This window comes from Siniperca chuatsi, linkage group LG6 (genome assembly GCF_020085105.1).
Source record: "Siniperca chuatsi isolate FFG_IHB_CAS linkage group LG6, ASM2008510v1, whole genome shotgun sequence".
In the NCBI taxonomy this organism is placed as follows: domain Eukaryota; kingdom Metazoa; phylum Chordata; class Actinopteri; order Centrarchiformes; family Sinipercidae; genus Siniperca; species Siniperca chuatsi.
In genome coordinates, this window is record NC_058047.1 from 1054267 (window position 1) to 1077500 (window position 23234).

Genomic DNA, 23234 nt, shown 5'->3' on the forward strand with positions numbered 1-23234 from the left:
CATTTTGGGAGTGAATAGGTTTCATTAATGTATTTTGATCATGTATTTTGTGCACGTTCTCATCATATATGTGTATATAATACATACTGTATAATACAATATAATACATATAACGCTTTTAAAAAAAATGTAATTCTTCAGTTTGGTGGTTTCAGTTGGCAAGAAATGCTCCTCGATTAGGGTTTTATTTTGAAACGCAAGCCCGGAAGTGTGATGCCTTTGGTCGCTGCTTTAATCCTCGTGCGCTGAGCTCTCTGACAGGTAACCGCACTGACCCAGCGGACATTCATTCAACATCTGAACCATGGGGCCGACAGGTGAGCGGTGTTCTGATGGGTTTGTTTTGTTTTTTTTTAACGTGACTGAATCATTTTAATGTGAAATCAACTCTGTGGTCGCCATGTTTCCTCTCCGACCGCCTCTGTGGTCATTAAGAGTAAATTAGCTTTGATCACCGCGTCTGTTTTAGCTAACGTCAGCTAGCTTAGCTGCTGCCCTGAAGGCTAGTAGCGACCTCGAACAGTTAATTAAATTTCTCCAGAAGAATGATTTTACGTTAGCGATCGTTTTAATAACCAAGAGAAAGCCGGTGTAATAAAGGTGGCTCGTTTCTCCGCAGTTCTTGCTTGATTCTCTCTCCTTTTATTGTGTAGCTTGTTAACCGTTAGCTAGCTCACTCTGCATATTCACCAGTTAACCGTTGAGCAAATGTGTTGTTCCTTAACGGGCAAAATGCAGTTTCAGCTTCAGACTGTCAGCGTGAGTTTACAGATGGAGTTTACCAATTATCCAATCTCCCCGAGCTCTCCGTCATAAATGTACGAAAGGAACAATGCGCCGAACTCTGTTGAAAAATCTGTCAATTTAAAGTTAAGACTGCTTGCTGCCAATCACGTCACCTCGTTAAATAAAACTGAATACCTTTCCTAAATGTTCATATTCTGCATATGAGTTCGGCACACTGCCGACCCACCAAACAACACTTATCGCTGCAGCTTCTCTGTTTTTGGTTGCATAAAAGTGAAATTCTGTCTAAATTAAAGTGGTGTCTCGTGTGTTACGTGTAAGACGGAGCGAAAAGTGACTATACGGTTCACAAAAGGTCCACAAGTTGTTAAAGTTAAATGTTTTTATTGGGGTCTGATAGGTAACATTTGAAATGCACAGATTTTAAATTGGTATGATGGGCCATACTTGCAGAGAGTCCAGTATATTATTACATATTTATTTACATATTTCTCTGTCTGGAGAAACTGACATGGTTTGATGCCAAAACTGACATCTGCTAGTGTGTATTCACTTCTTGGTGTGTATAATATGTTGGACCTGCCACAACATGAAGATGAAATAATATGGGAGGAAGATGTAGGAATACATCTAACTAATCAGGACTGGGGAGAGATGCAGTATGTAGAGCAACACACACACACACACACACACACTCTTTTCTTACACTGATTCAACAATTTAAATATAATTCACCAGTGTCTTCCAACTGTTGGAGGGAACGATGTAAAAATCATGCTTCTGAAGACATTTTGGAAGAAATAATTACAGAAATCGACGCGTACATTAAAGATCTCGTTATAAAAACAAATATATATATATATATAAATATATATATATATATATATATATATATATATATATATATATATATATATATATATATATATATATTCCTGTAGCTCATTCTGACAGCAGCGAAAAGTAACATTCACTTAAGTACAATTTTGAAGTACTTTATACTTTTACAGTTACAAGTGACTTTGCAAATTGAGATTTTACATATAAGACTTGTGATCAGTTTATAAAATATGACACATACATTTAATATACGTTAAAGTAACATTATATAAAATAATTAAAAGCAGCCTCAACCAGCTGTGACGTTAACATGCTGCTTATGAGTTCATGTATAAGAAATAATACTCCAATAATTTAATATATTTCTAATAATAAATATAGAATAATATAATTAAACATTCTGCCGTACGAGTACTTTTAATTTTGATTCTGTAAGTACATTCTGCTGATAATACTTTTGTGCTTTTGACTTTTGACTTTTACTTGTGACAGAGTATTTTTACGGAGTGGTGTTAGTCCTGTTACTGCAGTAAGAAGCCGACCTGTTGTTTCCTGTCCCGCGCCCTCATGTCCCGTCTCGTCTTGTCGTGTCCCGCCCTTTAACGTGGCGGTTTGTCCCGTCCTGTTGCTTCTCGTCCCAGGTGAGGTGGTGTTTGGCAGCCCGGTGCCGGTCTGCTCTGAGAACCGGCTGCGTTGGGACCTGAGCCCCGAGCGGATCCGGCAGCTTTCCGACGAGCTCATCGCCAACACCACGAAGGTGTACGACCGCGTGGGAGCGCTGGACCTCGACAGCGTCACCTTCGAGAACACGCTGAAGGCCCTCGCGGACGTGGAGGTGGAGTACACCGGTCAGTATGCCCGATGTGATGCTGCTGAGAGCTCAGGTGTTCTGATATTCATCTTTAAATCTGACTTTTGTCAGATCCGTTATTCTGAGACGGGGGAAATGAATGTGTAATACTGACCCTGTAAGAGTTATCACGTAAACTTGCTGATTTAACAACTTGTGCAGTGAAAGCTGACAGTATTAGTCATCAACAAGATCTCTAGTTTAGGAAACTTAAACTATAAGGTGTCTTTAAACCCGTTAAGTACAAACTGGGTGCATTATTTCACATTTCTGCTGCTCATTTTCGAAATCTTCCATCAGTTTTTAGTTTCCTTCCTCTGTGAAAATGAGCTTGCAGATGTAAAACTCGTAGCAGACGGATAATCTTCACAGTCTGCGTTTATTTTTTTGTTGAAGTTACGTTGTCGTGGTGTGACCGTGCAGCTGAGAGCGGGTAAACTAAGTTGTTAGAAAAGGAAATTCGGGAGATTTGATTTCAATTTGAATTGTTTTTTTTTTACATCATAAACATTTCTGTTGAGCGGAGCGTCCTTGAACATACCGACCCAGAGTTAAAAAAAAAAAAAAAAAAAAAAAAAGAATAAAACAAAACTGAACTTCATTGTTGTTAGTTTTTTAATGACCCAAACAGACAACAATCAAAATGTGGCTAATAGATTTGGTGAAGAACAGCTCCATCTTTCTCCTCTTTCAGTCAACAAACAGCCGGACAGCCGATCCTCTCCGACACGCAGCCACACAGTCGTCTGACTGAGTTTAGCCATCTTAGTGCGGATGTACTCTAAATCATACCGCCAGAATTTAATTCTATATTATTCTTATTGTTAACAAATCCCATGAAAAGACCCAAACATGCTCGAGTACGCCACTCGCTGTTGGTTTGACTCCGCACACGAAGAAAAATACAGAACATCGCCGGACTTTACTGACACAACAGGCCGGCCGGGAGCGTGTTATTGTTTTCTGATTTTAATCGAGCCTCCAGATAGTTCTGCGGTTGGTGCAGTCGACAGGTGATGACCCCGAGTGTGGAGAGGTCGAGCGCAGCGTGAACCCGACAGGTGGGTTGTCCTTTTGTGAGCTCTGCAGCGGAGCTCTGAGTCAGCAGAGTCGCTGTGTGACGGTAACGGCTCGTCAGCAGTTTGTAGAGAAAGCAGCCGAACCCGCTACAATAGAGACCGGAGCTTTGTGTGGAGGCGGCTGGAAGCCTGGAAACACCTCCAGCACCTCTGCTCCGGTTTCATCACCACGTCACACGGACTCGCATCAGTTCGAAGCTTTGACACGACTGCTGAGGGGAAATGAGCTCAGCGCCGGTTTGAGAAATAATAAATGATCCCTCCCCTCTGTGAGGCTCTTAATTTGTAGGATTGTTCTGGATTATTCTATAATAATAATAATAATCATTAAGTCTATAAAATATAGAAAGTGACGTCTGGCCCACAGAGTAAAGCTGCTCTTTCAGTCTGTGAAAGTTTCCGCGTCCTGCTGTAACGTGCTGATCTCATTAGTACTCGTGAATAAACAAACCTCAGCCGCGTGCTCGTAGAAACCAAGACGACCGAGGAAACACGAGGAGATATTTGCATTACAGGCCCAGTGCTGCTTGAGGCTCTGAAAGGAGTCATTTCCAGGGTTAAGATGAAATACTCAGCGTGGCCGGTTAGGAACATGGCAAACATCACCGTCATCAGTTCAGGTGTTCAGACAGAAGTCTCGTTACACTTTCTCCTCCTGACTTTACAAAGGTAGAAAGTACACGACTGAGCTGTTTATTTCTATAGCGCTGATCAAAATCTGTGATTTTTAAACAATTTCCAAAAGCCAAACAAACTATAAAAACCAGCGGTTTGATTGTGAAGAATTTTAATTGATTCTAATTTGCTAATTATTAAAAGTTATTTGTTGGTTAACAATAAAGCGTTGCTGGTTACAGTTTCAGTAAAGTGAAGATGTTTTGCTTTTATCATTTTTAATAGAATATTTTGCTGTAAATTAGCAGTTTGAAGACGGGATGAGAGGAATTTTTCATTTTTAAACATTTTAAAGAGTAAATTACAGATGTTAAATAAAAAAAAAGATCAGATTAATCAAGAATGAAAATATAATCACCTTAGATCCTATCTGACCCCGCCCCTCTTCTGTCTGACCCCGCCCATCTTCTGTCTGACCCCGCCCCTCTTCTGTCTGACCCCGCCCCCTGTATCAGTCCAGAGGAACATGTTGGACTTTCCGCAGCACGTGTCTCCCTCTAAGGAAGTCCGAGCGGCGAGCACCGACGCCGACAAGCGCCTGTCCGAGTTCGATGTGGAGATGAGCATGAGGGAGGACGTCTACCAGAGGATCGTCACTCTGGAGGTGAGCCGACGTCCGATCAGCAGGCGGAGAGGTGATGGCTCGATACGTCGGTCATTAAAAGTACCTGAACGAGGATCTGCAGCCGCTCTGAGGACATTTGGACCTGAGTCAGTTCTCCTCCCAGTTTCCTGGTTTCTAAACATTTCTTGTTCTTTTTGTTTCTGTCTGCAGAAGAACGTCGACGCCGGCAGCCTCACCGCGGAGGCCAAGCGTTACATGGAGCGACTGATCAAACTGGGGAAGAGAAACGGCCTCCACCTGCCCAAAGAGACGCAGGAGGTGGCCGCTGCATCCTTACTTCGAACCTTTTATCGATCCAGGGAAACTAAACCCTCTCTGCCGCTCTCTAACCGATCGACCGGCACCGCCCGCAATTATTCCTTACGCAGCAAAACCCCAGTGTGTCATTTTAGGAAAGAAAGTCACTGATCAGCATTCATTACTCCCAAAATATAAAAGATCATGTCAGGATCACATACTGATCGAACTGAACTGCTGCAGGTTGGCAAAATCAGAAACATCCCAATCGCTTTCTCATCAATTATCTGCCGATACAGAGCACCATCTTATTTCTTTTGTTTCTTCTTTAATAATGACGCCAGCACAACGCACACTCACTGCAGCGTAATGTAGTGACGGGGTAGCGAAGCCTTCTGAACCTCTTGACCATTATCGAGCAAATATGCTTCATTGTTTTGAAGCATTTGAAAGTCAAAAAGGCGACTTTGTTGGTGATTTTTTTTTCTTCTTCTTTTTATAAATGAATGCAGCTCTGCTCGCATTACACACTGATGTGCTTCTGTCATATCGGTAATGGAAACGTTTGTAGATTGATTTTTTTGACAGCAGACCCACAGAAAAGGAACCGTGTCGGAGAAGAATCGGGCCTTATACAGCTGATGCGATCCTTTGTTTTGTTTCTTTGTTATAATAAGTTGTAACACATACTTCTTCTCATGGTTATGACGCTTTAACACACAGGATGTATATATTTATTTGAATAGTTAAAGTGGGCTTTACGGATAAAATCCTCTCTGAGTGTAAATGTCATTTTATTTTGAAAGGTGTGTTTTTAAACTCTCCATGCGGTGTCACGTGACTCTGATCCACCTTCACTCTGCTGCAACAGGAGATCATGACCATCAAGAAGAAGCTGAGCAACCTGTGCATCGACTTCAACAAGAACCTGAACGAGGACACCACCAGTCTGTCCTTCAGCAGAGACGAGCTGGGTGAGTCTGCCGCTCTGCCGGCCTCAGACAGTCTGACCTGCTTCTTCCTGTCTGGTGTATTAAGACATTAAACGTGTTGGTTTCAGGCGGCCTCCCCGAGGACTTCCTGAGCTCTCTGGAGAAGGATGGAGAGAAGCTGAAGGTCACCCTGAAGTATCCTCATTACTTCCCCACCATGAAGAAATGCTTCGTCCCAGAAACCCGCAGGAAGCTGGAGGAGGCCTTCAACTCCCGCTGCAAAGAGGTGAGACGGGGGACAAACGGAGAGGCCTGGGATCTGGGAACATGGTGACATCACTAAAAAGAAGTGTGCCGGGTCAGAAACCCGAGCGGTGAACGGGAATTATCCATTAAAGGGCTAACACGTTCCTGTGTGTGTCTGCAGGAGAACTCGGCCATCCTGAAGGAGCTGGTGGAGCTTCGGGCTAAGAAAAGCTCTTTGCTCGGCTTCACCACCCACGCTGACTTCGTCCTGGAGATGAACATGGCCAAATCTGGGAAGAAGGTGGCCGGCTTCCTGGGTGAGTGAGCGCTGCACGACCTCCGACTCACCTGTGCGCTCCCAAACCTGCACGGAGACAGACATGAGTCCAGTGCCGGGGGGGGTGGAGTGGATCCAGAGGTGAAACGTGGAGAGATTTGAAACTCTTCTCCCGACACTGTTGGAGAAACGTGGTGTCCTCTGAGTAGTTTTACGGGTGTAACAGAATTTGTGACGCTTTGACTACAGTGTGGTTTCACAGAGGAGGCCTGAGGCCCCTGAGTATGTTGTTTTGGGCTCGAGATTTTCCTCCCGTAAGATAGAAGCGTCCCAGAAGTCTCTGTTGTTCTTATAATGATAAATTGGGACGGACACAGTCTCTTTCTGTCTCATCTTTTAGATGATGTAACCTGTAAACCACCGTTCTGCTATAAGAAGATGTAGACTACGTTTTGTGTCGGCTGCCGCGACGCTTCTGTCGACAGATCTGTTTGTAATAAATCCAAATATTCGTGTAAGGACGACTGAGGCTCTTGGAGTTTTTCCTTATCGAGGACCATCTCATCTGTGCAGCTTCTCTCTCCTTGTGTCCTTCAGAGGAGCTGGCCCGTAAGCTGAAGCCTCTGGGTGACGAAGAGCGCTCCGTCATCCTCGCGCTGAAGGAGAAGGAGTGTCAGAAGAGAAGTCAGCCTTTCAACGGAGAGCTGCACGCCTGGGACACCGCTACTTCATGACCCAGGTGAGAGCTGCACACCTGACACACCTGCTGCTGCACCAGCTACTGTAAAGTAAGATGAGATGAAACCAAAGCCAGCGGCTCCAGTGTGACGTCTCGAATCATTCACGGATCTACAAAACGCACCAAACACGAGGGACAGTGGAAGTAAGAACTCTTATGTCCGACATGGTCCAAAGATGTTAAAGACGGACACACAAACACGTAAAAATTATACAATTTAAAATCTTAAAAAACAAAATGACAGCAGTACAAACTAAACCAGAAGACAAATATCAACATTAAAGCACCTGAACATTGAATTCATTTGAATATTAATCTCGCAGCCAGGTGTTTCCCTGCTACAGTCAGCAGAGGCTCCGCCGCAGGAAGTCCGTTTAGATTTTCACTCGGCTGTGGTTTGTTTATGGTGCAGCTTTACATGGTGTGCACAGTGATGTGTATTAGCAGCTGTTATTTAGTTCCTGTGTGACTGTTGAAGGAACTTTTATCCAATAAGAACCGTTGCAGACCGACGCAACAGGTTCCCACGATGTTTTCTAAACTTTTATCGTTTTTCTTTTCCCCTCCGTTCTTTTCTTCTTCCTCTTTTTCTGTTCCCCTCTGTTGTTGTCCTTCTACACACCTTGTTGCTTCTCCTCTTTCACCACCTCTTCTCCCTCCTCCTCCTCCTCCTCCTCCTCTTCCTCTCAGGTGGAGGAGACTCAGTACGCTGTGGATCAGAACCTGTTGAAGGAGTATTTTCCTATGGAGGTGGTGACTCAGGGTCTGCTGGACATCTACCAGGAGCTTCTCGGTCTGTCCTTCGAGCTGGTGGACGGAGCCGCCGTCTGGCACCCGGACGTCACTCTGTACTGCGTGAAAGACCGCAGCAGTGGTCAGGTGGTCGGCCAGTTCTACCTGGACCTGTACCCCAGGTGAGGGCTCGGCGGGCGTTTAGAAAGCACCGTCATGTTTTGGGGTAGATGTGACTGACTAAAAGTCTCCAGGTGTTCTCAGTGTCTCGTCTTGTACCTGTCCCGTGCAGGGAGGGGAAGTACGGTCACGCCGCCTGTTTCGGCCTTCAGCCCGGCTGTCTGCTGCCCGACGGCACGCGTCAGATGTCGGTGGCGGCCATGGTGGCCAACTTCAGCAAGCCGACGGCCGACGCCCCGTCGCTCCTGCAGCACGACGAGGTGGAGACGTACTTCCACGAGTTCGGACACGTCATGCACCAGCTCTGCGCTGAGGTCAGCTGATAAACCCGAGGCTTCAACACTGCGTGTACTTCCTGTTGCTACACCTGTCAAGCTTTCCGTTCATAGTATTATAAGCATGTTTACTATAGAAATACATAATAAGTTACTTGGACGAGCAGCACAGCACTTCCTGTCAGCTGGTTCTGAGTGTCTGTGCGTTTGCAGGCGGACTACGCCATGTTCAGCGGGACTCATGTGGAGCGGGACTTTGTGGAGGCTCCGTCTCAGATGTTGGAGAACTGGGTTTGGGAGAGGGAGCCTCTGCAGAGGATGTCCAAACACTACAAGACCGGCAACCCGATCCCCGAGGAGCTGCTCGACAAACTCATCAAGTCCCGCCTCGCCAACACCGGTGGGTGCCACGCAGGAAGTAGTGCTATTGGTCAACACTCGTTTCACTGTTGTCATGGTAACTGTGACTCTCCTGCAGGTCTGTTTAACCTGAGGCAGATCGTTCTGGCTAAAGTGGATCAGGCTCTGCACACCAGGAACGGACTTGACGCGGCAGAGGAGTACGGGCGCCTCTGTCAGGACGTCCTGGGAATCCCTGCTTCGCCAGGTCACTTTTTAAATGCTTTATTATTTATTTATTCATGTATTTATCTATTGCAATTATTCAGAATTCAGATATTTACAGAGGTTACACGCTGTGCATTCCGCCACACGTGTGGCTTTAGAAAACAAAAGCACCGCGCAGCCAGGTCACATGTCGGCGTTACGCATCGCCGTGCCGTTCATGCCGCTGATGTTTAGCTCGCTCACACTATCTGAACCTCCAAACTCTCTCTGCTGCCTGGCCTCCTCCTCTGATCTCTCTGACCTTTGACCTGTCTGCAGGGACCAACATGCCGGCGACCTTCGGGCACCTGGCCGGTGGTTACGATGCTCAGTACTACGGTTACCTGTGGAGCGAGGTGTTCTCCATGGACATGTTCTTTGCTCGCTTCAAACAGGAGGGAATCATGAACCCCAAGGTCAGATCTGTGGGGAAATATAACAACACTCGTAGCGCACGGGGAGAAAATAATCAATGGGAGAAATATATAACGGGCAGCAGCGTATCTGCCGTGTGTTAACTGACTTCTGTTTGGGAGGGGGTCATTTTTGCTCTAACCAATCAGCAGTGGCTGATGTATTCGCACAATGGGCTTCACAAAAAATGAAAAATGCACATAAAGACATTGATAAACATCAGTCCTCTGTCCTCCAGCTGCAGAGTTTACAGTCTTTGTTCTTCACGTTTCTCCATCATCATCATCATCATCTGATTCTTTGCCTTTTCCACCGACATCGCTGCATAAATTAGCATCAAAACCTGCTTTTGATCCATTTCTGGTTTGGTGCAGAAAAACTTTTTTGTGTGGAATTACTTTAATCCTAATCTGTCATTCGTGTTGTTCAGCGTGTCCTTCTTTCTGACTGTGAAGACTAAAATAATCTGCATGTGGGGTTTCCATAATCTCAGGGTCTGTTTAACCTTTTCCTTTAAATAGATACATTATCTCTTAATAGTATAGATGATTTTTAATTGCACAGATCTATAATGTAGGCGTTGTTATTGTCGTGTTTATTACAGTTTGCCTTGGACTGTTTGACCTTTTTGTGACGTCAATATTGAGGTAAAACCTCTTGTTCTGTCGTCTCCAGATGTTTCCGATGGATATCGGCGTTTAGCCTAGCTTAGCACAAAGACTGGAAGCAGGGGGAAACTGTTAGCCTAAAGAGACGGTAGGACAGAGCCACTTTCGAGTAGGTTTTGACTTACTGTGAATTGCTGTCTGCTGATTGGTCCTCCAGGTGGGTCTGGACTACAGGAAGTTCATCCTGCGGCCCGGCGGCTCTGAGGACGCCTCTGAGATGTTGAGGAAGTTCCTCGGGCGTGAACCCAAACAGGAAGCGTTCCTGCTGAGCAAAGGACTGACGGTGGAGCTGGACGCCAGCACGCCGTGTCCCTGCTGACCGCTCGCAGCAGCCGGCTCCGCCCCCAGCAGGACGCCACGGAGTTCGCAGAGAACAACGGACTGAGGTTTTGTAGAAAAAAACTGTAAAATGTTACCCAACATGGAAAAAAACTGAGCAGTAAATAAAATGATTTTAAGGCGACGTCCTGTGTGTAGAGGTCTTCTTCACGGGGCTGAACGTTTGTGTCCTACCCAAAAATGACTCCTGACGATCTCATCCAATCCTGACACGGGCCGGTTCGTTTCAAAATAAAGCACACGCTCTCTATGTTTTTGATTTTAGTAAGTGTCCACAATGAAAATGAGAAAAGTTTGTGTTTAGTTTTGCCTTTATGCTCGCTCCTCTCTCTTCTAACCAGGGATGAAGTTGTGTGTTGGAAGACGAAATGCAGAGCGACCGCACGCGAAACAAAGCGTATGTTGTGTTGTTTTTAACCCGTAAACGTTGCGTAATGGGAGACCTCGTGATGTTAACTTCTCTTCCAGTGTGTGAAGGTTACTGGTGTGAGGAGGGACAGCAACTCATTCGAGTTCTAGTCGGTCAAACTCATTATTTCAAAACACATTTTTGATGCTATTTATAGTCGGCATTTTCCAGAAATGGCCATTTGATGTATTCAGGTTCAGTAATGACCTCTGTGTAGTGGTTTTCATTCAGCGATGGCTGCTCAGATCTTTTACTTCAGTACACGTAGTAATACCTCAGTGTAGAAAAACTGTTACAAGTAAAAGTCTCTTACTTTAGTAAAACTACAAAAGTATTAGCATCAAAACACAGTTGAAGTACTCATTATGCAGACTGGCCCATTTCAGAATAATTTATTATAATTATTGAAGCATTAATGTGTTCATCACTTTAATGTTGCAGGTGGAGCTCATTTTAATTACTTTATATACTGCTGCTTTTGAATTTCTCCCCCGGGGATCAATAAAGTCGTACCTTACGTTAACCTGTAATAATACTTTTGTTGATTTTATTTTGTATTAATCTGAACCTGCAAAGTAACTAAATGTATCAGACAAATGCAGTGCAGTAAAAAGTACAATATTTCCTCTGAGACGTGGTGCAGTAGAAGCAGAAAGTAGCAGAAAATGGAAATACTCGCGTAAAGCACCTCAAGATCGTGGCGTTCGTTTTTTCCACCAATAAGAAACACCGGTGTCGCCAAAGCAACCAGAAGCGAAATTCAAAGATTTTAACTTTTAAATCGGCCTTCGTCATAAGATGTGTGTGCGCTTTCGTGCTCACGGGAGGTGTAGTTTTCATACAAATTGATGCTTATACTTTTTTTTTTTTTTTTATTAATAATAATAAACAATTTTTAATGTGTTCAGAGGTTCGGTGGGTCGCAATATATAACACAAACAGCCACAGAAGGTCAAACTCAGCAGCCGTTCTTCACTTCACTTATTTCAGAGGAAATGAAGGTAAAATGGCCGTCTTGCACGGAGTGCGAGCAGATCAGTGAAGCGAGCGTCACCTTCATGACCTCAGCTCAGCAGCCACATCTGCACAGTAAGTAGCCAACGTTACTCTACATGTTTATCATTTATTATTTTCAAGATCTGAGGATCGTTTTGCGTGTGCACAGTTTACCGATCTGTTCCCACCAACTTCCATTTGACCCCCGGGGGCCTCCTTAATTCTGTGACAGCAGCCGTGTACTTTGTGCAGCTAACAGCTAAATAGGTGACTGACATCCAACGGCAACCAATCAGCAGCCTCCTCAGCTAAAGTGTGTTGAGCTGCAGTTCCTCTAACCTCCACTAGATGCCGCTGTGATCGAACGCTGACTGTATTGAAGTGAATGGGGGGGAAAACCTCCAACTTCTCTCTACAAACTCAGTCAGTACAGTTTTTACGCAACAGGTTCTGCTCTCGGGGGTTAATTTCACTTGTGATGTGAGTCTGAGGGCAGATTGTCAACATTTAGTTCCTTTAAGCAGACATTAAAGCTGTGTGTTTGATTGACAGGTGTCGCGCCCTGTTACCACGTGCTCTGGTGGTTGCCGCTCCGCCTCTTTTTGCCCGAGTTAGGATTTCCTGGCTCCAGCGTGTGACGCAGAGGGCGGCGAGCTCCCGAGCGTCCACAGAGACGGGTTTCATACAGTCCGATGGGAGTATGAAGTATCAGCGGGGGTGCAGCGGTGGCGTCTCCCGGCCAGAGTCTCTGATGTAACGTCCTCGGAGACCTGCAGGTCAACAGCTCTGCTTTTAAACAACAAGCCTGAAGGTAAAACTGCAGAACAAACAGACTCTCAGGACGGAGAGCGGATTTAACAAAAACAACTCCGAGTCTGTGAATCCTGTAAACTTTCCATCTCCGCTGATCACTTTTCAAAACCACTGACAACTACAGACTGAGTGCATGAATTACTCTTTAATATCATCTCAATTCATGTTGTTAGTACAGTAATGCCCTTAACGGTAAAAATAAGTATTGCGTTATTTACAGTTTGGTACGAGACAGAAATCCCCTGTAACTGATGGGGGGGGGGGACACACCTGTATGATGTTTGAGGTGTTTGTGCATCACATGATGTCAGAGGTTTGTAACTGTTTTCAGGTGTAGCAGATGTCCTCCAGCTCTACAGGAGCTTTGTTATCCTCATTATCATCACCCTCGCCTTCATCTTCAGTGTAATTAGCGCTGAGCTGCAGCTGTGAGCGGCGGCCCCCGGGGGCCCCCCCGACTCCCACAGGCCCCCGCTTAGTAAACACTCAGGTGAGTTCAACACTGAGCAGGTGAACTGAGCTGGTACAAGGTGTGTAGTTTCCAGCCCAGCGGGTAAAGATACTAAAACCCACAGAGAAAGGTGATTTCTTTACAACAACATTCTGTGTGTCCAGTACAGAGAGAGGTCCAGGATGTGTTTAGCCTAGCTTAGCACAAAGACTGGAAGCAAGGGGAAACTGCTAGCCTAGCTCTAGCAAAAGAAAAAAGAAAAACACCTTCCAACAACTCCAAGTCTGTCTGATTTACATGTTGCATCTTGTTAGCTAACAAGCTATTCACCAATCAGGTGGGTTTAGAGTCAAGCCAAGACCTATGAGCTTATGCTAAGCTAACAGGACCTAGAACAGACCTGGGCAAACTACGGCCCGCGGGCCACATCCGGCCCTTTGTACGTCCCTGTCCGGCCCACGAGAGGGACAAGTAAAGGACAACATCCTGACCCACTTGCCAACACTAAAGGAAGCCAAAAGATCAGCTGATCACCCCCACAAGTGCTCGACCATGTTAGAAGCACCGCATGCAGAGTTTTCGAGGTGATTTCAAAACTCTTTGAGAGTGAAATGCACGTGGTTTCTTCTCCCTTCAACTGCAGTGTGGATAATGATGTTCAGATGGAGCTCATTGACCTGCAGTCTGACACACTTCTGGCAGAGCACTTCAGGTGTGACAGACGACACAAGTAATCAGGCAAGTTTCAAGAGTCTGCTCATTGATTTTCATGTCACATGGAAATGATTAGAAACCGATGGCTGTCACCAATTTGTGACCTTAAGTCGCCACAGTTTAGTAGTAAATATAAAAACACTGGAATAGTCCTTTTTAATTGCAGGATTTTAAATTTTCTCGCACCACTGACTTAAATAAAAGTCAACATAATTAATCTGCGTCAGGACAGTTTTGGATTTTTCCCAAATTATGGAGCACTAAAGTGATATTTTTGTATATTTTGCTTTCTCAATACAACTTTGTTGTCAGATAAACTTGTTAGTCAGGGCCGAAGACAGGATTAATATTAACATTAATAATAATCATTTTATTTGTACAGACGTCAAAGTGCTTTCCAGTGCAGGGAGACGGCATAAAAAGACAATCGCAGATATAAAAACAGCATAAAAGACACAGTTACATATAAAAACAATTAAAAGTAAACACACAATCTGGCTGTAACGCAACAAAACAAATGAGTCTAGTTGTCAGACAGAAAGGGGAGTCTATAAAAACTGAATAACATTTAAAAATGCAGTAGAAACGACCTCAGCAGGGTCGAAGCTACAACGGCAGCTAAAGGGACAAGTTGCTTTTATAAAACGTCTCCGGCAGGTTACTTTCAGAGAGTTGATTTTAAAAGACTTAAAAGACTCACTGCTGGACTTTTACTCCTCCCTCAAAGAGGAGAGCTTTCCACACCTGAGGAGGCATGCTCAGAGGATTCTAGTCCTCTTTGGATCTACCTGTGTATGCGAACAGACGTTCTCAGTGACGAAGTTCAACAAATCCAAACACAGGTCCTCTGTCACTGATGACCTTTGCGTAGCCGACTCAGACGTTCAGCCAGATTTCAATGTCCTTGTTCAAGCCCAGAACAGACCGGATTATTCTCACTGAAGAGGTCAAATGAGGTGGAAAACATTTTTCAAGTTATTGTTTGTTGTATTGCTGTATTTCTATAAACTTAAGTTGTTTTTTTCATTGTTTGTGGTTAAAAACAAGTTTTTAACGAGTTAAAAACAAATTGCACTGAGTCAATAATTGTTTTTTTTCTTATATAACCACAATTTCACATTGCCTAATATAAATATTTACAGAATAGTTTTATTCTTCCGATTATCAGTACCAGCTATTAAAAATATATAATTTAGTGCATTTTACAATTGAAGAAAGTTGAGCAGAATTAAGTTCAAGTTATCGTTGGTTTGGCCCTCGGACACAATTCAGGTTTCTCACGTGGCCCCTTGTAAAACATGAATTGCCCAGCCCTGAGCTAGAAGCTAATGCTGAGTCAACAAACTGATGACAAAGTAGCTGCAAAGCCACCATGTAGTTACAGCTGAATAAAATCTAATCTTTACTCTAATACAGTTGATTTCGCTGATTTTAAAAGTGTTTGGTTCGCAAAGCCAACACAAATATGTGAAACAATAAAACATACAGTGTAATTACAAAGCCAGCTGTGGGGGTAGCCATCTTGGAATATGCGTGAACACTAAAACCTGAACAGGAGGTTTTCTTGATATTCCCATTTCGCCGACATACTGTAGCATGAATGCAGCTAACTGGACCCAGAAGCTAACGCTAAGCTAACTGAATAGTCTTTATGTTAGTTTGGTTTAGCTAAAGGTTAGCTAACAGTGCAGTTTAGCAGTTCACTACATCTACACTACATCTTTAGTCGCACGTTATTTTACAGATTTAAGATTTCTGCACACAAAACACATAAAAATGTACAGCTGAAAGATAAGTCGATTAATCAGTTAGTCAGAAAATGAATTGGCTATTTTGATAAAACATTTCATGGTTCCAGCTTCTCAAATGAGAAGATTTGCTGCTTTTCCTTTTTATTATTTGAATTTATTTTTAATAATTTAGAATTTTGTACTATTGGTCGGACAAAACAAAATACTGTGAAGGTGTCACTTTGGACTTTGGTAGTGCAATCCTGCTTTTACATTAATGCATGAGTAATAATAATCTAATGATATATAACAGCACAACAGGGACATTTTACTGCTTTGAGTACTTTTGAATACTTTCAGTACATTTTCTTGATTATACTCACACACTTTTACGTTTTTTAAGTAACATTTTCAATGCAGGACTTGTAACAGAGTATTTTCACAGCGTGTATTAGTACTTTTACTGTAGTAAAGGATCTGAATACTTGCTCCACCTCTGGATAAGAAGCTAAAAAATGATCAGCAGTGATGAAAAATATTCATGATTTGTTGTTAACGGGTTATATCATGAAAAAACACAGCAGCACTACAGGTGTACTGCAGGTACGACAGCAGGTCACGTGGGAGGGTTGGTTGTCCTGGAGGAAACTCTCTGAGGGAAACAAACTGGAGACTGAAGAGCAGCTGAGGGAGGGAAGACCAGACGACTGGAGCAGTCTGAAGAAGAGGACGATGGCGGAGCGTCCAGCAGCAGCAGCAGGAGGAAGAGGAGGAGGAGATGTCAGCCTGCAGGACGTCCTGAGAGGACGGACAGATGGAGCTCAGAGGATGAAGACCAGCTCCAACATGATCCGAGTGTTCATCAGCTCCACGTTCACAGGTCAGAGCGGTTTAACTCGCCGATTATGGACTACAAAGTCCAGGACTACTTCTTCTGTCTGCATGTGACCGCTGTGTGTTGCACTTAACAGGAAGATTTTAGGCCTCAATTAAAAGGTCAATAAGATGTGAACTTGTGGCTGATGTGGTTGTATATCATCATGCTTTGTAAACCTGTAAGAAAATGTCTAGAGATAACGTTTGTGCACAAATTATATCAACGGGGAAACAGCTGGAAAGCAGCTGAAATTTGCACTTGTATCTAAAATGTGTGTGTGCATGTGTAATGTCGGTATCAGACGGTTTTCTGCCGTTTCAATTTTATTCTATAACCACAAATCTATTCTACACGTTCTTAAACTTCTGAACATCATTTCGCAAACTCAGACTCTTATTGATCCTTATTTGAGCCCCTAAACGTTGACAGACGACACAAGTAATCAGGCAAGTTTCAAGAGTCTGCTCATTGATTTTCATGTCACATGGAAATGATTAGAAACCGATGGCTGTCACCAATTTGTGACTTTAAGTCGCCACAGTTTAGTAGTAAATATAAAAACACTGGAATAGTCCTTTTTAATTGCAGGATTTTAAATTTTCTCGCACCACTGACTTAAATAAAAGTCAACATAATTAGTCTGCGTCAGGACAGAGTTTTTGGATTTTTCCCAAATTATGGAGCACTAAAGTGATATTTTTGTATATTTTGCTTTCTCAATGCAGCTTTGTTGTCAGATAAACTTGTTAGTCAGGGCCGAAGACAGGATTAATATTAACATTAATAATAATCATTTTATTTGTACAGACGTCAAAGTGCTTTCCAGTGCAGGGAGACGGCATAAAAAGACAATCGCAGATATAAAAACAGCATAAAAGACACAGTTACATATAAAAACAATTAAAAGTAAACACACAATCTGGCTGTAACGCAACAAAACAAATGAGTCTAGTTGTCAGACAGAAAGGCGAGTCTATAAAAACGTGTTTTTAATCAATTGAATAACATTTAAAAATGCAGTAGAAACGACCTCAGCAGGGTCGAAGCTACAACGGCAGCTAAAGGGACAAGTTGCTTTTATAAAACGTCTCTGGCAGGTTACTTTCAGAGAGTTGATTTTAAAAGACTTTTTCAGTCCTTTACATCTCTTGATTCCCTCCGATTCCTGTTACATTCGTACCAGCAACTCATCGATTGTCCCTTGAACTCTTTGTATCACTGACTGTGTCTCTCTGGTCAGATATGAGCAGCGAGAGGAAAGCCCTGCTGGAGAAAGCTTACCCAGAAGTCCTTGCTTTCTGTCGCAGTCTGGGGCTGGTGTTTGAGGTCGGTTTTCCCACTTTTAATGTAGAGTTTACTTTAAAACAAAGTAATCCAGTAACAGATAATATGATATATAACGTCAATATACAGCGGTGTGAAAAAGTGTTTGCCCGCTCCCTGATTTCTTATTTTTTTGCATGTTTGTCACACTTAAATGTTTCAGATCATCAAACAAATTTAAAGATTAGTCAAAGATAACACAAGTAAACACAAAATGCAGTTTTTCAAATGAAGGTTGTTATTATTAAGGGAAAACTAAATCCTACATGGCCCTGTGTGAAAAAGTGATTCCCCCCTAAACCTAATAACTGGTTGCTCCACCCTTAGCAGCAACAACTGCAGTCAAGCGTTTGCGATAACTTGCAGCGAGTCTTTCACAGCGCTGTGGAGGAGTTTCGGCCCACTCATCTTTGCAGAATTGTTGTAATTCAGCCACATTGGAGGGTTTTCGAGCAAGAACTGCCTTTTTAAGGTCATGCCGCAGCATCTCAATAGGATTCAGGTCAGGACTTTGACTAGGCCACTCCAAAGTCTTCGTTTTGTTCTTCTTCAGCCATTCAGAGGTGGACTTGCTGGTGTGTTTTGGATCATCGTCCTGCTGCAGAACCCAAGTTCGCTTCAGCTCGAGGTCACGAACAGATGGCCGGACGTTCTCCTTCAGGAGTTTTTGGTAGACGGCAGAATTCGTGGTTCCATTTATCGCAGCAAGTCTTCCAGGTCCTGAAGCAGCAAAACAGCCCCAGACCATCACACTACCACCTCCATATTTTACTGTTGGTGTGATGTTCTTTTTCTGAAATGCGGCGTTACTTTTACGCCAGATGTAACGGGACACACACACCTTCCAAAAAGGTCAACTTTTGTCCACAGAGTAATTTCCCAAAAATCTTGATGATCCCCAAGACCTTTGGGAAAATACTCTGTGGACTGACGAGACAAAAGCAGAACTTTTTGTGTGACAAACATGCAAAAAAAAAAAAGAAATCAGGAAGGGGGCAAACACTTTTTCACACCACTGTATGTGCAGTTTCAGTAAATATCTGCTCATTGATCCGTGAGGTCACTTCCTGTTCAGGTGGTGGATCTGCGTTGGGGGATTCGAGGCGTCCCGTCCGAAGACCACGAGGCCTGTGAGATCTTCCTGCAGGAGATCAAGAACTGTGAGAGGATTTCAGCTGGTCCAGCTTTCATCGTGAGTCTCTCATCTTCCTTAAATTATAATCCAGATTTTTTACCACGCATATCGTTTAGATAATATCAAAGGTTTTCTGTGAGAAAAGACGGTGGATTTGTATGTTTTAACTGGAGTTACAGTCGGTGTGACGTGATCAAATTCTTTAAAACATATTTGACTGATGCACACAGTGTGTTCAGCCTGTATCCACGTATTACAGCTGCTGTGGTGAAAGAAAGTATTTTACTGAAAACAGAAACAGGGCTCTCACGTCCAGGAAATCTTACAAACTTCATTTTTTAAATCTGCTTTCCAGTCATGGAAAAGTCCTGGAAAAAGAACAAAAGGTCCTGAAAAACAAGGAAGTGTCCAAAAAGTCCTAATCCCTTATTTTCCCCTTTTGTCAAAATCCATTTTCTTCAGTAATAGCCATTAAATGTATTTACTTTCTGTAATTACCTCTCTGTATAGTAGTTTTCATTGTTAGCTGTTAAATTGCTCTTGAATGGAGGATTATTGTCATTATCGATAAATCTGCCGGCTATTTTCTGGATTAATTGTTTGGTCAGTAAAATGTCGGAAAATTGCCTGAGGAGACGTCTTCAGAATTGTTTTTTCCGACCAACAGTCCAAAGAATCAAAAATATTCAGTTTACTGTGACATAAAAAAGAAGCCAATCCTCATATTGGAAAACTAAAACTTTAATTTTCTGTCAATCTACTAATAATTTCAGCTCTTACGTGATGTGCTACAAAATCCCAATGAGGCTGTTATAGGTCTCAAATCCCCCTCACAGCAGCTGAGATTCAAGCACAGTTCAGGGACGAGGTGAAGTTGAGATCAGTTGGCATCAGATATTTGGTGTTTGACGATCGCTGAAGACTTAAAACAATCAGTGATTAATTGAACTTAATATCTGAAACTGAAATAAGATGTTCTCAGACTGCGGCGTCTAGATTTGCACAAATGTCCTCCTCTGGGAAACTATCTATCCAGTGTTTTGGATTCTTTTTATTAGGTATTTCTTTTGGAGTGTAAGTAAAAGTGGAAGCATGTGATAAAGAACTTAATCCAGGATAATCTTTCAGCTCATTCTTCTTCTTCTTCTCTTTATTTTGCTGCGTCTGGGCTCCAAAGGCTCTGCTGGGGAACCGGTACGGCCACCGAGCTCTTCCTCGCCTCATCCCGGAGAAGCAGTTTGAAGTTCTTTTGTCCAAACTCTCCAAAAACCCAGAAGGCGTCAAGAAGCTGAATCAGTGGTTCTTAAAAGACAACAATGCTGTCCCACCCACCTACGTCCTCCAGCCAATCACGGCTCACTTCCCCCACCACAGCGACCTCCGACCTGAGAGTGGGCCTCAGCGTGACAACAACGTCCTTTCTTGGCGTTTCACAGAGAATCAACTGTTGCAGCTCCTACGCTCCGCCGCCACGGACGCCGAGGCAGCCGGTGACATCACAGCCGAGCAGAAACAACACTTCTACACATCAGGTCAGAGACGTCTCGCACAGTTTGTCCCTTGTTGTCTCAAAATATTTGTGTAATCGGAGTGTCTTCCTCTTCTCGTCCAGTCACAGAGCGAGAGTTCGAGCAGGGTTTGTGGAAGGACGACAGCGAACCGTCGGCTCTGCTCTTCGTCCGAGAGATTCCCCGCCAGAGGGTGAGGGACGGTCCCAAACGTCTCGCCAAGTACATGGACCTGACCGCCAACGGCCTGCTGGACGCAGAAGCTCAGGGACTCCTCACCAGCCTCAAGTCCCGCCTCTACGCCACGTCGCAGAAGATCCTCAACCTGCACTGTGTGGAGCTCAGCAAAGGTAGCATCGACCCGAAACGCAAAGAGCACGCTCAGTACCTGGACAGCGTCTGTGAGCAGTTCGTCTCACAGATGAAGGCCAGGATCGGAGCGGCGGTTTATACGTCGGTGGAGGGAAGGCAGGGGAAGATTTGGGGAAGCATCGAGGAAGAAAAGCAGGAAATCTCAGACCAGGTGGTTGAAGAGGTTCGACGGCATGTCGCCATGAGCACCGAGCTGTGCAGAGGTCTCTACGGCAGGGAGGGTCTTCTGGGTAAGCTCTGCTTAGCCATGTGGGAGTCCACCAACGTCCATCACGGCCCGCTGGTGGTGCACGGGGCTGCTGGGATGGGTAAGACGGCTCTGCTGTGCAAACTGGCGCAGGAGATGCATAGCGTCCTGGAGACTGGGGTGGTGGCGATCAGGCTGCTGTCAGTTCGTCATCCTCAGAGACCCGACATCGACCACGTCCTCTGCAGCGTCTGCCTCCAGATCTGTTTGGCTTGTGGTTTGGCTCTGCCCTCGCCGCTGACGGCCAACACTCACCTGGAGCTGCTCAGGTTCTTCAGGAACGTCCTCGCCCAGGTCTCCCAGCAGGGGAACACTCTGCTCATCATCCTGGACGCTCTGGATCAGCTCTCAGACCAACATCACGCTCACAAACTCCACTGGCTGCCCGCCGACCTCCCTCCCAACGTCCACCTCGTGGTTTCCATGGATACCAACAGTGAGGCATTCGCTAGCATGCGGCTGAAGTTGGAGACTTTGGGGAGTTTCTTTGAAGTGGAGCGTTTGTCTCGCGATGAAGGAAGACAGATCACGGAGTCGTACCTGCGAGTGTCTCAGCGAACTTTGACCCCTGAGCAGAGCGACGCCGTGCTGAAGAGCTTCGAGCCGGCCGGCTGTCCTCTGCACCTCAAACTGATGCTGTCTGCAGCCAAACGCTGGACGTCCTTCACCCCGCTCACAGAGATACACCTGGGCGCCAACGCACAGGAAATGATGTCACAGCTCTTCCTGACGCTGGAGGGGAAACATGGGAAGGAGCTGGTGGGCGGGGCCTTAGGATACATCACTCTGGCAAGGTGAGGGGACTAAAAGAGAGTTGGTGTGAATTCTGTATGCTAGTGCGAATTAGCCATCAAACATCGACATTCAAGGAGACTTGAGCAGGAAAAGGAAAGATAGAACGGTGATGTTACTTCTTTATGCAAATATGGTTTAAAATGAAGCGATTTGATCGGATGTATGGAAACAAGTTCTCAATCTACGAAAGTGGAGAACCAATAGCATGCTGACTGGTTAATGCAAAGACAGGGCGCACAATCATAAAACCAAAAAGTAGATTAATAGGTGTTTAGTGTTCTCCATCATCAGAATAACATACCTGTCAGAGTAGAGAAGGTTTTGAATCAGCATTTAAACCATAACATAGGAGGATAAAATGAGCAGAAAAATATATTTGAACAAAACTTTCCTACTTTTATAAACTGTTCAGTTTACTGTAGATTCAAAAAGAGCTTTTGGAAGAACTATGGATTAAAGAAATCACACAAAATAACAATGGCTTCCTCCCACCGTCCAAAGACATGCATGTGTAGGTTAATTGATAACTCTAAATTGCCCGTATTGAATGAATGTGAGAGTGAATGGTTGTCTGTCCTTGTCTGTGTCTGTGTTAGCCCTGCGACGAGTTGGCCACTGTCCAGGGTGTACCCTGCCTAAGGCCCAAAGTCACTGGGATAGGCTCCAGTCACCCGCGACCCCTAACGGGACCAAGCGGTAGAAAATGGATGGATGGAGGACACAATGAGTTCAAACTGACGTCCGCTGACTCCACAGGGAAGGTCTGCTGGAGGCCGAACTGCGTGATGTCATGTCCCTGGATGATGTTGTCATCAGTGAGGTGTACAGGCACTCCCTCCCTCCGACCCCCTCGTTGATCCGGCTGCCCTCCCTCCTCTGGGCTCGCCTCAGACGGGACCTCGAGGATCAGCTGGAGGAGCGCTGGACGGGCGGGGTCGCCGCCGTCGCCTTCAACAACCGGTAAAGAAACGCAAATCTATAAATGATCACAGTCACTCAGGTCAAAGGTCAAATGTTTGAGTAAAATGTGTGTGCAGGCGTCTGTGTGAGGCGGTTTCGGCTCGGTACCTGACATCAGAGCGGCGGGGGCGGAGCCTCAGGATCCTGGCAGAGTACTTCCTGGGTCGTTGGTCGGGGAAACTGAAGCCGGCGGCTCTGCCGGGCCTGTCGCTGCTCCTCTCTGACAGAAAGGTACGACACCTCAGACTGTAACGATGATGGAAACATGAAGCTTACGTCCACCCGGTGTCACCCAGCGCCAGCAGGAGTCCACCCTGGCAACTTTTAGAGATGTTGTGCAGATTTAAAACATTTTAACGTGACGATATAAAGATTACGACATCTTTTTTCTAGAACAAGATAGCTCACAGCTTCTGGTCAGTTTTCCTTGAATCTTACTGGAT

General features: G+C 44.6%; 2 protein-coding genes and 1 long non-coding RNA gene across 4 annotated transcripts in view; all 3 read left to right on the top strand.

The window, feature by feature from the left end:
• The first annotated feature begins 183 nt into the window (after window positions 1–183).
• On the top strand, window positions 184–10585 carry thop1 (thimet oligopeptidase 1). The gene is given in 15 exon segments (XM_044198945.1): window positions 184–317; window positions 2229–2435; window positions 4647–4795; window positions 4967–5074; window positions 5925–6027; window positions 6114–6271; window positions 6413–6548; window positions 7106–7225; window positions 7228–7247; window positions 7938–8161; window positions 8272–8473; window positions 8648–8834; window positions 8913–9041; window positions 9320–9456; window positions 10280–10585. Coding segments are annotated over 15 exon segments (2055 nt in total). The 5' UTR covers window positions 184–304; the 3' UTR covers window positions 10442–10585.
• A 732-nt stretch (window positions 10586–11317) lies between these two features.
• LOC122877429 lies at window positions 11318–15657 on the top strand. Of its 2 annotated transcripts, XR_006378244.1 has the most exons (4): window positions 11318–11959; window positions 12419–12677; window positions 13011–13169; window positions 13774–15657. It is a non-coding gene; the product is annotated as an uncharacterized LOC122877429 (long non-coding RNA). The 2 variants fall into 2 exon arrangements; XR_006378243.1 differs by having other exon boundaries at window positions 11318–12677.
• Window positions 15658–15992: 335 nt separating this feature from the next.
• The window catches only part of nwd1 (NACHT and WD repeat domain containing 1), an 18003-nt gene continuing 10761 nt past the window's right edge, over window positions 15993–23234 (top strand). The window contains exons 1-7 of the mRNA XM_044198944.1: window positions 15993–16454; window positions 17692–17777; window positions 18850–18966; window positions 20087–20441; window positions 20522–21830; window positions 22588–22791; window positions 22869–23022. Of these exons, the coding sequence (XP_044054879.1) occupies window positions 16103–16454; window positions 17692–17777; window positions 18850–18966; window positions 20087–20441; window positions 20522–21830; window positions 22588–22791; window positions 22869–23022 (2577 nt within the window). The 5' untranslated portion in view covers window positions 15993–16102. The remainder of the gene's footprint in view (window positions 16455–17691; window positions 17778–18849; window positions 18967–20086; window positions 20442–20521; window positions 21831–22587; window positions 22792–22868; window positions 23023–23234) is intronic.